Consider the following 13,803-nt stretch of genomic DNA (forward strand, 5'->3'; position numbering starts at 1 on the left):
TTAAAGAGAACATGAAAACGAACCATGATAAAATAAAAATTGATGGTTGAAAATTGAAATAACAGCAAATAACAATTATTTATTTATAAAGCATTGGACTGCCTTACCCCCTCCCACCCTGCTAAACGTTCAGTTGACATAAGTGGGGAGAAAGTGAATATGTCAATGGCCCCTTATGCGATTAGTGATGTTGGATTACTGATCCTGATCTGATGATCTCGATCATACCAAAGGAACATGCCCTATGATATTTTTGCTACCCTTTGTAGGGCTGTACCTTTAAAGTATGAAAAGTATCTCTGCACCATTGGGGGAGTGAGGAGGGTGTCATTTGTTCTTTTGGACAGTACAGGCGTGTTGAAGAAATTATGCTGTGGGGGATATAAAAAAATAATACTTATTTTGAAAATATCAACCAGTATACACAACGAATGCAGAGGTACGTGTTTTACCTTTCGCCTCCCGTTCACTTGCGAACTCAAGCTTTCAGAGAATAAAACGGATGATCAATCGAGTTAAGCTTATCAAAAAAACGTTTATATTCATCGATTAACCAACGATTTTCCAGTACCCAATCGTTTTTATCGACTGCTAATGCACAATCGTCGATCAACCATCAATTTATCGATTGAACAGTTGCCGCGTATTTAGTGATTAGTGAGTACAGCCGTGAAATTCTCAAAGTAGCCAAAATACAACTGCCTAAATAAAAGTTTTATGCCCGCATGTGCCTCGCACAGACAAAAATACTGCTCATTGATGTCTCCCGATTTTATGTTTTAGGATAAGAAGCTACAGCTGAATATTTCTGACAATAAATAACAGGTCATACCACTAACCTTCGTTTAAAAGTATGTCAAACTTTCCCTTCTCGTTTTTGACTTTAAGCCTGTGATATAAAAATTAACGTGCATAAGTTCTTGTCAGTCAACATCGTGATTGCTCGACATACAGCTTCATGTTTGAACTTCAAAACAAGCAAAACAAACATCAACAACGAAAATTAAAATCCACAGCGATTTCTTACATGGTTTTGGACTCTTCTAGCCTCAAACGACTACAGACAACAGTTATTCATAAAAATACAGAAATTTAAATACTGTTTTTCGGGTATTTGTATTAGTTTCGTTGTCGTGATAGTTACTACGTAATGTAAGCTTAACTACTTTGTGCCAGCGACCTCGTCCCCAGGGCTTTCCCCCGTTTAGGCCTAGTTACAAAAATCCGGCTTTTTTTCAGGATTTTTATAGACTTCCTGAAAGTCGGTCGCTGTGCGATCTCGTTGAAGACTCGTTGAAGCTCGCTTCGCTCGCTAAGAACTTATGAAAGGTCGACTTGTAGCAAGTCTAGTCTTTAGAGTCAAAATGGAGTTTTAGAAAATTTTTAGAAATTTTTAGGATTTTTAGACAATAACATTTAGAAAAATACAGTTGTCATGTTTTTGGCCTCGGTTATGCCACATGACATGTCAAACTCTTCTCAGTGCTCATTGCCGTTATCGTTTGTTTTAAAGATAAATATGTAAACGAGACAAACTACGTACGTATATTGTCTAGTTAATAAATTAACATTTTGAATCAGTTTGAATGTGTTTATGGTCAACTTGCCCAGGTCACAAGAATCCGGCATTTTATGCAAGTTATTTGATTATTTCGAAAAAAATTGGGATAAATCGGGATTTTTAGAATAAACTTCGAGATTTTTAGAGATAAAATTGGGATCTATAGACATTTTATGGAGAATTTCCAGATAGATTTTTGGGCCATTTTACAGGATTTTTGTAACTAGGCCTAAGAGGGTGGCGCGTTTTTAACAGCTTCCATACGTTTTTTCTTACGTGATCGCGTAGCCGGCACAAAACAACAGCTACAACAACTTTACAAGCTATACAGTGGAACCTCTCCTTTGGGACACCTCTATTCAAAGGACACCTCCGTTGGGAGGACCGAAATTTGGTCCCGGAAAAATGTTCAAATCCTTGTATCGTACATCCTCTATTAAGCCCCTCCCCCTCCCCTCCCCTAATTATTCTTCTTTAATAAATTATAGACTGTATTGATAGATCACAACTGTAGACTCTAGACGTGGGCTGATTTGGAATGGTTTATTTCCTAACTGGAAATTCGGAATTGATTCTGATCCTCGGCTGCATGAACTCCAACCTTCTGAGACTTGAGGTTTTTCGGGGAGAACTGACACCATCGTCTGTTCTAAATTAAATAAGCCCCCTCTCAAATAAGCCCTCCTCAAACGGGCTTGAAATAAATGAGGAATTGAGTTCGATTGTATAATGTCCACATGCAAACTCTTCCAATCTTTAATCGTTCTGGGCCAAACGCTTAAATTGTACGCATCACATGTTGCTTGGAGTTGAGTAAACTTACGTGGATGGGAGTGGCGGGTCCGTTGGAATTGCTGATGCTGGACATAGGTCGGAGCAGTAATTTCAGCTTCGTTGTTAAGTGTTTTGTAGCGCATGCATAGCCTTGATATTCGCCTCCTGTGCTGTAGTGTTGGCCAGTGTAAATTGTTTAATGCTTGGGAGATACAGCCCTCCTCTCTTGAGTAAGTCTTTGTCACAAAACGAGCAGCCCGTCTCTGAACTTGCTCTAGCAGGTCTATTTAGTATTTTCTGTAGGGGTCCCATGATGCACACTGCATGTTCTAATGTGGGTCTAAATAGTTAAATATATTCGCCTGAGCCTTGATTCTCTCCGGGCAAGAATGAAGATTTCTTTTGATGTATCCTAGTGTCTTATTGGCTTTGTTCTTCACATTTAAAATGTGCGTTTTCCAATAAGTGTTTCTGTGATGGTAATCCCTAGGTATGCCTGGTAGTCCACCACTTCAAGAATCTGATTTAGCATAATATATTGATGGGCAATGGGGGTTTTCGATCGATGAATACGCAACACATAGCACTTATAGGTATGGAAATTCATTTGCCAGATTTGAGACCAACCTACGAGTTGGTCCAGGTCACTCTGCAAACTTAGTGGATCAGCTTGGCTGTGGATGATTGCATACAGGAGGGTGTCATCAGCAAATAATTTTAAGTGTGATGAGATCACGTAATTCGATGAACTCTACTTGTGGGAATTCAACACAAAACATTGCAAAGATAAGTTAACCATGATTCTTTTTTTACATTATTTTAATAAGCTCCTTGACTGCAGCAGGTTACGAGCCAGAATAAAAGCCAAATATTTTGAAGAAGTAATGGGCGCAAGAAAGAACGGGGCGCCCGAGGGAGACACGCTGATACAACATAAAACTAAAAACTTGGTGAAACTAATGCATCAGACAATTCTGCGCCCAGCCCAAACCCCCCCCCCCCCCCCACCCCCGGCAACTGCGGGGGTGGGGCATGGGCAAATTTTTGCGCTGCCCGGAGTCGGGCATTTGCCAACTCCGTGGCCACCCCCGAGCTCTTGACACAAACGTGGTTTCCTATAATTACAAAGAGATCAAGCAGATTGGCCAATCTGTCAATAGCCTGCGTAGCTGGCGGTATTCACTCGACTATATTACAACGGCTCCGCCGCCAAATCTCACTCGACTACTACACAATACCGCCAGCTACGCATGCTAATCTGTCAAGGATGGGAAAAAAATTCTAGAGGGTTGTAAAGGCATGTTCTCGATTTTATGCATGCATTTCTTCACTACTTATTAAGCCAGAATTACCGAGCGAAATCGGGAGGTATCGGCGTGAATCAACGTTTTTTGGTTATTGAATCAAATTTCTGTTATGTTATTTGAAGAGCATCCTTTCATATTTATAAAACTATTCAGAACCAAGAGCCATAGTGGGACCATTATGGCTCTTGGGGTCCCATTATGGCTCTTGTCAGAACAGATAACGTTACAACACACTATTAATTTTAATGTCAATAATGTTATAGCAATACTAAAACTATAAACTGGCGTCATCGCGGCGTAAAGTCAGAACTAGAATAGCGCTATACAAAGGCAGACGTTAATTAATACAAAAAATTCGCTCATTAAAATGCTTAAAATGGCACTACTCGACTGTTCGATCAATGAAAAACTTGTTGAGGTGTTGATGGAGGACAGGGCACTTGCCCTCTTTTTTCTTTCCCTATTTGACAGGGATTTGACAGCAGCTCAAGAGTCCCCGCCCCCGGGAGTTTGCCATCCAAGGCAAAAAAATACTTTTCGGGGGTCAGCCCGGGGTGGGAGACTGGGCGCAGCTGGAATTGACTGATGCATGTGAAAATGAATAGCATTCAACAGATTTATTAAAGTCCGCATATATCAAGGTTTACAATTAAAAATCAAAAACACTAGACTAGAGAAGAAAGACTAGAAAAGAAAGAAAAAAGAAAAAAGAAAAGAAAAAAGACTAGAGAAGAAAGAAATAAACAAATAACTTTTACAATAAGCAGTGACAACAAAAAGACGGAAATGTTTTCGGAAAAAGTGAAATACACAATGGACCTAATTCATCAGTCAATTCCAGCCTTGCCCAGCTCCTCCACCCCCCCCCCCCCCCCCCCGGGCTGACCACCGGGCATTAGTGTTTTTTTGCCTTGGATGGCAAATTCCAGGGGCTGGGGACTCTTGAGCTGTCAAATCCCCCGGGGTGAAGACGAAAAAAGAGGGCAAATGCCCCGTCCTCCGTCAACACTGCAACATTTTTCATTGATTGCAGAGTCGAATAGTGCCGTTTTAAACATTTTAAAGTGCGATTTTTTGTTTCAATTAACGTCTTGCTTTGTAATAGTGCTATTCTAATTAAGACTTCACGTCTTGGCAACACCAGTTTTTGGTTTTAGTATTGTTATAAAATTATTGACATTGAAATTAATAGTGCGCTGTAAAGTTAACTGGTATGAATAGTTTTATAAATATGAAAGGATGTTCTTCAAATAATATCAAGAGAAACTTGATTCAATAACCAAAAAAACGTTGATTCACGTCAATAGCTCCCGAGTTTCGCTATGTAATTCTGGCTTGATAAGCAATGAAGAAATGCATGCATAAAATTACAAATGAGCCAATATGCTTGTTTTTCCAGTAAAATACTCTGTGTAGTTATATTCTGATAGGAAACCGCGTGCGTGTCAAAAGCTCGGGGTTGGCAAATGTCCGGCCCCCGGGCAGCGGAAAATTTGCAAATGCCCCACCCCCGGGACTGACAAGGCGGGAAAATGCCCCTCAGTAGCCCGGGGGGGGGGGGCTGGGTGCAGATGGGATTGACTGATGCATTACTACAGGCAGAACTGACATAGGTCTGTAGTTGTTAGGATCAGTCTTGAGGTCCTCTTTAAATATTGGCGAAACTCTAGCTCGTTTCCAAGCATTTGGAAATATTCCAGTGGTAATTGAGAGATTTATCATAAAAGTTAAAATGCGAGTAACTATGGGAGACGCTTCTTTCAGGAGACGTGCTGAGATGTTATCAAGACCACTGGCTTTACTACTCGGTATTTTCTGAATTAAATTGAAGACCTCCTGGCATGATACTTCCGCCAAGGGCTGAGAAATACTTAAGAGAAATGGGAGAATTGAACGGACAAGTATTACGTATTTTCGATTACCGTAAATTAAGTGTTATTTTCAGACCTGATTTTAACCTCGGTGGAGGTAGGAAATTAAATACCGCGCAAATTTCAACGTTCGGAGCAATAGGAATGATTTTCAACGGTGCTTATTTAAAATCAAGGAATTATTTCCGCCACTATTTATTTTCTTTCTGGGTAGTCTATCATTTGTATTATATTCTATTTCTATTCTTTATTTCTGTTATTTTATTCTTTCCATTCAAAGTTCACGTTTAAAAATAACAGCTTTATTTTCCCGAAGAGTACTAGTATACACTCTTTTTTTTTTATAAGAATATACTTTATAAGAATATCGAGGCCGAAATTTGCGAAATTTTAAGAATATTTTAAGAATAAAGCCGAGGCTGAGATTTTGAAAAGGATAGACATAATTTTGTGTGTTGAAACATCTGTAAATACAATACAATTTTATGTTTCTAACTTAACTGTATAAAATTATTCCTTTCTCTGAACGGCGAAACTAGCCAACAAAACGAAAAAACCTGCACTAGCTATAGCAAAATGTTTAACGCTAATGACAGTTCGATGAACGGTACATGTAATACATATACACATACCCCAATAAATTCTAAAACGGAAATGTCATAAGCTATAATTTAAGAATAATGCAAGAATATTTTCAGCCTAAAATCAGCAGAAAAATAAGAATATTCAGCCTGGGCCGGAAAAACAACATTCTTATAAAAAAAAAAGAGTGTATATTCTTGTTTTTAGTACGTAAATGTAATTTGGAGTAATTTATGCAGCCTGCTGTATGACAGAACAACACAATTTAGCACTATTAATATTTTATTTCATCTTTCTATTATACAAGATATTGCCTTCGATTAAATGCAAATCAGATGTTATGATTAAGATTAAAACGCAGCACGCATGTACGGCGATAAAAAAGAGAGTGAAAGAGAAACATTTGTCAGTTATAAGCAGTGTTTCCCGGGCAGTGTTTTACCGTATCAAAAAGTGAACGACAACGAAGATGAGATGCTCGCGGACAGTGTTCGTCGTTGTGGTGTTCATCTTGTTTTTCGCGCTCGATGACGGTGAAGCAGCTAGAGGAAGTAGTAGTCGTGGATCGAGAAGTAAAACTAGATCAAAGTCAAAGTCGAAAAACAGCCGAAGCAGCGGCGGTAGCAGCGGCAGTGGCAGCTCTGGTTCCAAACCCAAAATCACGAAGTACACTCCAATCAAAGCAACCACAGTTCGCTCTCCTGTTATCACGAGACAAACTAAACTTGGTTCGCGCTCAGACACATTCACTAAAGTCCTTATGGGTTACATGGTGTTTCGCTATACCTTTGCAACTGCGCCCGTTTACCGAAGAGGTTACCCAATGTACGGAAGTTATGTGTCCATCCCCGAAAAGCGAGCAGTCAGGGTTATTTATGAAGAACAGAAGTTGTTAAATGCTAAAGGAGAATTGTGTCTCAACCAGTCCTCCGCAGATCAGACTTTACGGGAAGGTATTAATGACAACTTGGTTGAACTAAACACAACAGTCAAGTATGAGGATGGAGAAATGCAGAGTTATTATGGGATTAACAATCTTATTTCCCTGGAAGACATCAAAGAAGAGAACTTTGAAGTGATAAGCCGTGCTCGATACAATACAACCATCGTCGAGAAAACTTCATGTGCACAAGTCGAGAGCAAAATTAATGGCACAATGATTGAAATGTACGAGACAAACCCAAACATAGCAGACCATCTTCGCTTCAGTAACAATCTGCTTTACTTTATTGTTATTGTGCTGATTGTGGCTATCTTTTAGTTTCAAAGTCAATATCTGTCTTAGTGTAGTCAAATGATTTTAAACGGCCCAGCATATGAAGTTTTCTATTCCTTGAATATCATCTACAGTCGACTCCCGATAACTCGAACCCTCGATTTCCCCTAGCCTGCGTAGCAGGCGTCGAAAGGGGTAGGGGATAGGGGATAGGGAGGAAGGGAAAAAGGGGACGGGGATTGGGGAGAGGGGGAGGGGAACAGAATCTACAACGATCGTTACATAGACCATCCTTTTTTCGTCCTCGTTTTGAACTTTTCGTGGGAGTCGCGGATATTTCCACGTTAAATTTCTGGTTGTCCAGAAGTGAGAATTTCTCGCTTCGATAAAATTAATATTTATGCAACGTGAGTTCCCGGCAAATCAAATAAATTTCCGCGTAACCACAGGGTTCCGCCTTGCGTTCTGATTGGCGAGTGTAGTGGCACTTGATTGACAGTAAGCGTAATCGGATTACTAGAAAATTGGTGGGCGTTATGCAAAAACATAGGCTCTTAGAGCAGGCGCTCCCTTCTCTTTTCCCTTTCTCCCTCCACCCTCCCCCCTCCCCTTTTTGCGCCTGCCACGCAGGCTAATTTCCCCTGGATTTCCGCCATACATTCACTGGAATTTTACCCTCGGTAACTCGAACCTTCGATAACTCGAACTCCCGCTAATTCGAACCAATTTTCGTTTCCCCTCAGGTCATTTTCTATATAACTTTACCCTCGATGACTCGAACCACGTTTTGAACCCTTAAAAAGTCGGGAAAAAAGCCGTCCACTGGCGTCCGAAACATTGAATTTTGGATTTCCTATTAACGTGTTGTAGGGGTATAGTTTACTAGTGGAGGCTGATGTTGATTGTCACAGGCTAACGTGAAGCAGCTTTTCTTCTCAAAACAGTAAAAACGCATGCTCTATTTAGCTTATCTTTTGTTACGTTACGTTGTGATTTATAATCTAGAAGTATCTTTTAATTTTCACTTGACATTTCCACAATTAAATGTGATTGTTCACTGTGCAGTAAAAACTGTTTTTTACCTTACTCTCGGCTATTTTCTTCGAAGTCCCGATAACTCGGAACTTAGTTTCGATTTCCCTTGAAGGTTCGAGTTATCGGGAGTCGACTGTAGCTGAATTGTGATTTACAAATTAATCTCGAACAAAGTGACTAAATGTAGCTGGAAATCATTCGTGGCATGATAAGCCTGCACTTATTTTCTTCAGTGAAAGCCAGCAACTAGCTGCCTACTTTCAAGTTTTCATATCTAATTAAATATGAGAGACGGTAGCAGTGAGTGCTGCTGCAGCTGCTCTTTTGCGAATGGGATTTTGCCGGGTCAACCGTCGACAACCTTGTACAGCTTCAAGTCCTTTAATCCACGATTCCACGGTCTTTAATGCTGGGCACTCTTGTTAGCCGTGCAGCAAAAACCTGGAGCAAAGAATATCCGTCTTTAACGTATGACAAAGGAGTATGATTCATTATTCAGGCAGAAGTATTTCTTGATATCATAAAAGAAGAGTAGAGTAAATACTTCCAAGATTACGACACCATGTTGCCAAACTGATCATGATTATTATATGAAACAAAGAAAAGCCTTTTTGAAATAGGATCGGAATGATCGACTGCAAATTTTAAACATACAAAAATAATTAAAGATAACCCACTGTGCTGTTACATGTAAAACTACAAAAAATGAACTCATTAAACTTTTAAGTAAAAACCAAACTGTAATTATTTTTAGAATTTATGCTAAACAGTTCAGTTTATATTCCAGTTTGTAAAGGGGAGATTCTTTTAGCGTTAATCTGTAGAGTAGCTGAAAACTACTGACTTTAATTTTGTAAGAGTGTAGTGACCACTTTAAATAAAGTCTGATTGTTAAAAGCATGATTAGATTTATAGCCTTGTCGGTTTGCGCGCTTTTCACTTTCACTTCGCTTAATTTGTGTGCCCCAATCGTGTCACAGTTAATTAACGAACAAGCCTCCAGCAGCCTAGCTAGGAAACTTTCTGCTTACTTCGCAAAAATAATGAACTCACGTAAAATGATATCACTAGCGCCCCATCCACATGCCACACTGATCCGAAACTGACTTTGAAAACGTTGCTATTTCTACAAAGTTTTCTAGGTTCTGGAAACTACTGAATCAGCAAAAACCGGCAAACAGTAGGAGCTGATGATTATCAATAATATGGTGGTGTCAGTTTATCGATTAGTTTGAATTTGAAACTCGCCCCAGTTCCCTACTCAACTCCGAAATGGCCAATAGACCCATTTGGCTAACTCAATGTTGTACCCAATTCAAACCCTTTGGGAATAAAACGTTTTGTTTCAGGAATTTCCATATCATTTAAATGTGAATGCCACATTATAATGCAAATACAATACACAAAGAATCTTATCCCCCAAAGATTTGAATTGGGTACAACACTGAGTTAGCCGAATAGGTCTATTAATAAACTTTCCCTTTTGGTTGCCAAAACGTGATTTTAGTTAACTGTAGTATACTAATGTGTCTTTGCAGTTAAGACTCTGTTAACACAAAGAGAAAGATTTGTAAAATATTTTCGAATATGCTGGTAATTGCATGTTAATGATGAAACCTATGTAATCTGATGAATTAAAATGAACCTTACCCAAGAGACCAATTAATTCATACTTAATATCGAGGTTTTGGGGGATCAAACCCGTGAAATCTATTATTTATCCTCGAAACTCATAACGCATTCTCTACGCCAATTAATCAAGTCAGTCTCAAGCTCCTACAACTCTACACTTTCCTTGCACAATTCTCTCATGCTGACGATGATAAGCTTCAGTTGAATGCCGGGATCTGCTAGTTTCAAATTTACGTAGCGAGGTTTCAAGAGTGCAAGTTATGATCATTTCACATATACAGTGCGAAACCATCTTCAAAACACTGCAATATTGACCCAGACCCTACTCTCTTTTTAATTTCCTTAAAAAAGTAGTTATTTTCAGAATAGCGATCTTTGATTGACTACATGTAGATATTTGAACATCAACTGCTTAAGCTTAGAATTCTGCGCGATGTTTTCCACCAGGGGCACCCAATGGATCTGTTCCTCAAAATCTCTGTTCTTGAGGCAAATTTTTGCTGACTGGGAGAATTGGAAAAAATAATATGTTCTTGGAAGGAAAATGATACTGGGAAATTGGAAATTCATGGTGTCTGAGGGGATTTGATGTCCAGAATAGCTGCTATGTGCTATTTGTCAGAAACGTCTTAGCCATATCCCCTTCCCGCCTCGGCCCCCCCACTGAAGGGGTTATTTTCTCACTTAGGCCACACCCAATTTCTTATCGAACCACCCTCCCCCCACTGAAGGGCTGAATTTTGCCCTATGACCGCACCCAAACTGGGCAGTAATGTCTGGACACACGTCTGCTGGGAAACTTCCCAGAAAGTCAGCTGGTTGCAGGTTGTAGGTGCACCTTGCTTGCTGGGAACTCTTCCAACTTTTTCCCAGCAATCTCCCAAAATGCTTAAAATGGCTTCACAAATCTTTATTCATGCTTTGTTGTTGTTTTTAGGTCTTTTTTCTCAAAATTTTCCGTTGGGTACCCATAGTCCAAGCTGGCTAGGCGTATCCACGAAGTCGTGATTGTTCTTAAGTTCGCTCTCTCAATTGGCGGACCCGACTATCTCAGACCCTGGAACAGGCTACTCTTTCGCGGGTGGCGAATTTCCGCCTTATTTTCTCGCTCTACTTGAGTAAAATAAGGGACTACAGTGCTCGTAGTCTAGAAGCCACGAAGCTCTAAGGCAACTAAATACAGCGCTTGGCTTTTTTATCTCTTTTACCGTTGATTAATTAAAAAACTCGCTCTGAGAAGTTTGGATATGCATAGTTCTTCATAGCACGCTTTGCATACATACATACACTGATTACAGTTAGCCATTACGATACCTAAAGGGGGATAATGAGGTTATCCCTATATTAAGATCTCTCCTTACAGATAACCCACCCAGCCCAGAAAAGGTTGCCCAAACCACCGGGTTCTACGTCCCCTACTTTTGTGGATTCTCTTACCCACGACGAGAACCAGATATGTAGCTATATGAGGGTCTCAATGGGGTGGTGGCATTTACGGTTATCGGCTAAAATTTTGGCTCTTTTACGCCTATCGGTTATTTTTTTTCAGTTACGGTTAACGAAAAAGTTAAAAATTAACTTCTTTTGTTTCAAAAAGTTAAATATTAATTAACCCGTATTTTTTTTGTATCTTTAAAACAAAATAAAGGTCTTCGGATCATCACTGCATGAAATAAGTTCCTTTGAAAAATTTTAACATTTAATAGATCATACTTTTTATAAAGTATTCCACTTCAAATATTATTTTACACATAGAAATGTCAATAGTCAATTTAAAAATAATCTTTGTGAAAAAGCAAAAGCAGACACGCAAACGCCCAACCCAAGGCCGGGGCGCGACATTCATTATAACAGAAATGGCCGTTTTCACACAAGAGAAGAATTATTCGTGTGAGACGGGTTATCCGTTTGATGATTCGCGTCAGATAGGTAATACGTCTTAATTTGAAAATGGAATAGTTTTAAATTTTGAATGAACAATCCGTTTTAATTTGAAGACGGGATTATCCGCTCCAGGTAGCCTGTGTACAGCCACCCCCTCCCCCCAGAAAAAAATAGGAGAAAGGGTGTCTGTTGGGAGGGCGCGACTGTACACAGGCTAGTGTAAAAACGGCCAATAACAAAATTCCCGTGTCCAGTGTTTTTAATGATAGTGAAGGACTGTAAGGAACGACTGTCTGCCGTTGCCTTGTCCGTAGGCCGCATTATTCCGCGCGGCTAATGCGTTTCGGGTCACGTGGTCCGAGCGAGTTCTCCACCGATGCTTTGACCGAGATTGCGCGGGAAGACGCCGTACAGGGACTAGGCATAATGTCTACCCAAGCGTCAGAGAAAAAGAAGGAAATGTTGTTTATCGGCAACGTGTTTTACAAACAGTGACATGTCTGCGTGTTGTTTCGCTAGTGTTTCGAGGGCACAACCTCCAGAAAATTGCAAATATCAAGAAGCCACACTTCCCCTATGGAAAAAATTAGTTCCCCGAAAGGGCGCCGGAAATGGAGCCTAGGTCTTGGTTAACACCTAAAAGGCGCTTCGCCTAACGTGCGTACGGAGTCACACTAGCCGGGAAATAAAAAACGCAACCATAAGTGAGTTTAGCACCTTCCTTAAAAGTAGCAAATCTAGGCAACAATTTCTTTTACGGTTAACTCTTTTCTACCGTATTTACGGCTAACGGTTAAAATTTTTCAATTTTTACGGCTATCGACTAAATTTTTGGCCGTTTTACGCCTATCGGTTAACCCCATTGAGACCCTCCTATATGTGAAAGTGCTGTGAGACGGGACCAACGGTTTTTTTGTCCTTAAAAAGACTAGAAAGTCTAACCGTTTGCAAATATCATTACAAAGGCAACACTTTATTTCTCAGTTACTTAAAGACCCTGAGTGTTGAACCGGCCGTGGTTTGAGCCCATGACCTCCCACTAAGTAGACCGGCGCTCTCCCAACTAAGCTAACCAGGAGGATGGGAAGATTTATACAGATTACGAACGCCGCATTCAGTAACTGTTAGCTAGGAAAAATAACTTTTTACTACAAAAGAGAGCAAAACTGGACACACAGACCTAAACTTTACTCACTTCTACGGAGTTGGTAGAAGTTAGGCCATTTTCAGAAAAGTGTACAAAATATACTAATGACTGGATGCCACTGTAAAGGAAGGGTTTTTGTTTTTCACTCTCAACAACTAACATCGACAACAAAACACAGAACAATCAAAACTCGTTTTTCACAACACCTCTTCAAACAACTCAGTTCACAGCAAGTCTTGGCCTTAGAAAGAATGACAAGGGCATTACTCTACCTCTGAGGCATGCCGGCCCGGAGTAAAATCTAAATAGTCAACGTTGCTGATCAACCTAACCCTCCTCCACCCACCAACGACAAAGACAGCCAGCGGCGTACGTACAAGTTCTTCTCCATTAAATTCAAATAGCATTTTATGTAGGATGCGCCTTAGGGATTGTTGTACTTTGCAATTCATGGGCAACAAGAATGGCTGAAAGGCGATTTTTAACTGGGCTGCAAAGGGGCTATTTTTTCTGAAGGGAGGGGGCGGCTATACACACTCAGGCTACCATAAAACCTTGTCGGCAACCATTGCATGCGACAGAATCTCATGTGAGACTGAAACATAAACTCATTCAGAACATTGTACCCTTTTGAAAGACTTTTGTAACCAAAAAAAAAAGTACCACTTTTTAAGTGGGGGCTGTATAATAACTTTTAAATTCCACCATTATGAGTAAAAATAAACAAGTTAGCCACTAATTCTAAGCTGGAAACAATATGCATCATTTCCACGCACCCCTCCCCCAATCCCTCT

At 40.0% G+C, this 13,803-nt stretch overlaps 2 protein-coding genes across 2 annotated transcripts in view; one reads left to right on the forward strand and one right to left on the reverse strand.

Moving 5' to 3' along the window:
- LOC140948160 (uncharacterized) overlaps positions 1–1,123 on the reverse strand; it is a 40,600-nt gene extending 39,477 nt beyond the window's left edge. The window contains exons 1-2 of the mRNA XM_073397383.1: positions 1,028–1,123; positions 840–889 (exon numbers count right to left, since the gene is read on the reverse strand). Of these exons, the coding sequence (XP_073253484.1) occupies positions 840–889; positions 1,028–1,029 (52 nt within the window). The 5' untranslated portion in view covers positions 1,030–1,123. The remainder of the gene's footprint in view (positions 1–839; positions 890–1,027) is intronic.
- Positions 1,124–6,368: 5,245 nt separating this feature from the next.
- LOC140947779 (uncharacterized) lies at positions 6,369–7,433 on the forward strand. Its single transcript, XM_073396970.1, has one exon. The coding sequence runs from the start codon at positions 6,565–6,567 to the stop codon at positions 7,354–7,356; it is 792 nt and encodes a 263-aa protein (XP_073253071.1). The 5' UTR covers positions 6,369–6,564; the 3' UTR covers positions 7,357–7,433.
- The last annotated feature ends 6,370 nt before the right edge of the window (positions 7,434–13,803 follow it).

This window comes from Porites lutea, chromosome 9 (genome assembly GCF_958299795.1).
Source record: "Porites lutea chromosome 9, jaPorLute2.1, whole genome shotgun sequence".
NCBI lineage: Eukaryota > Metazoa > Cnidaria > Anthozoa > Scleractinia > Poritidae > Porites > Porites lutea.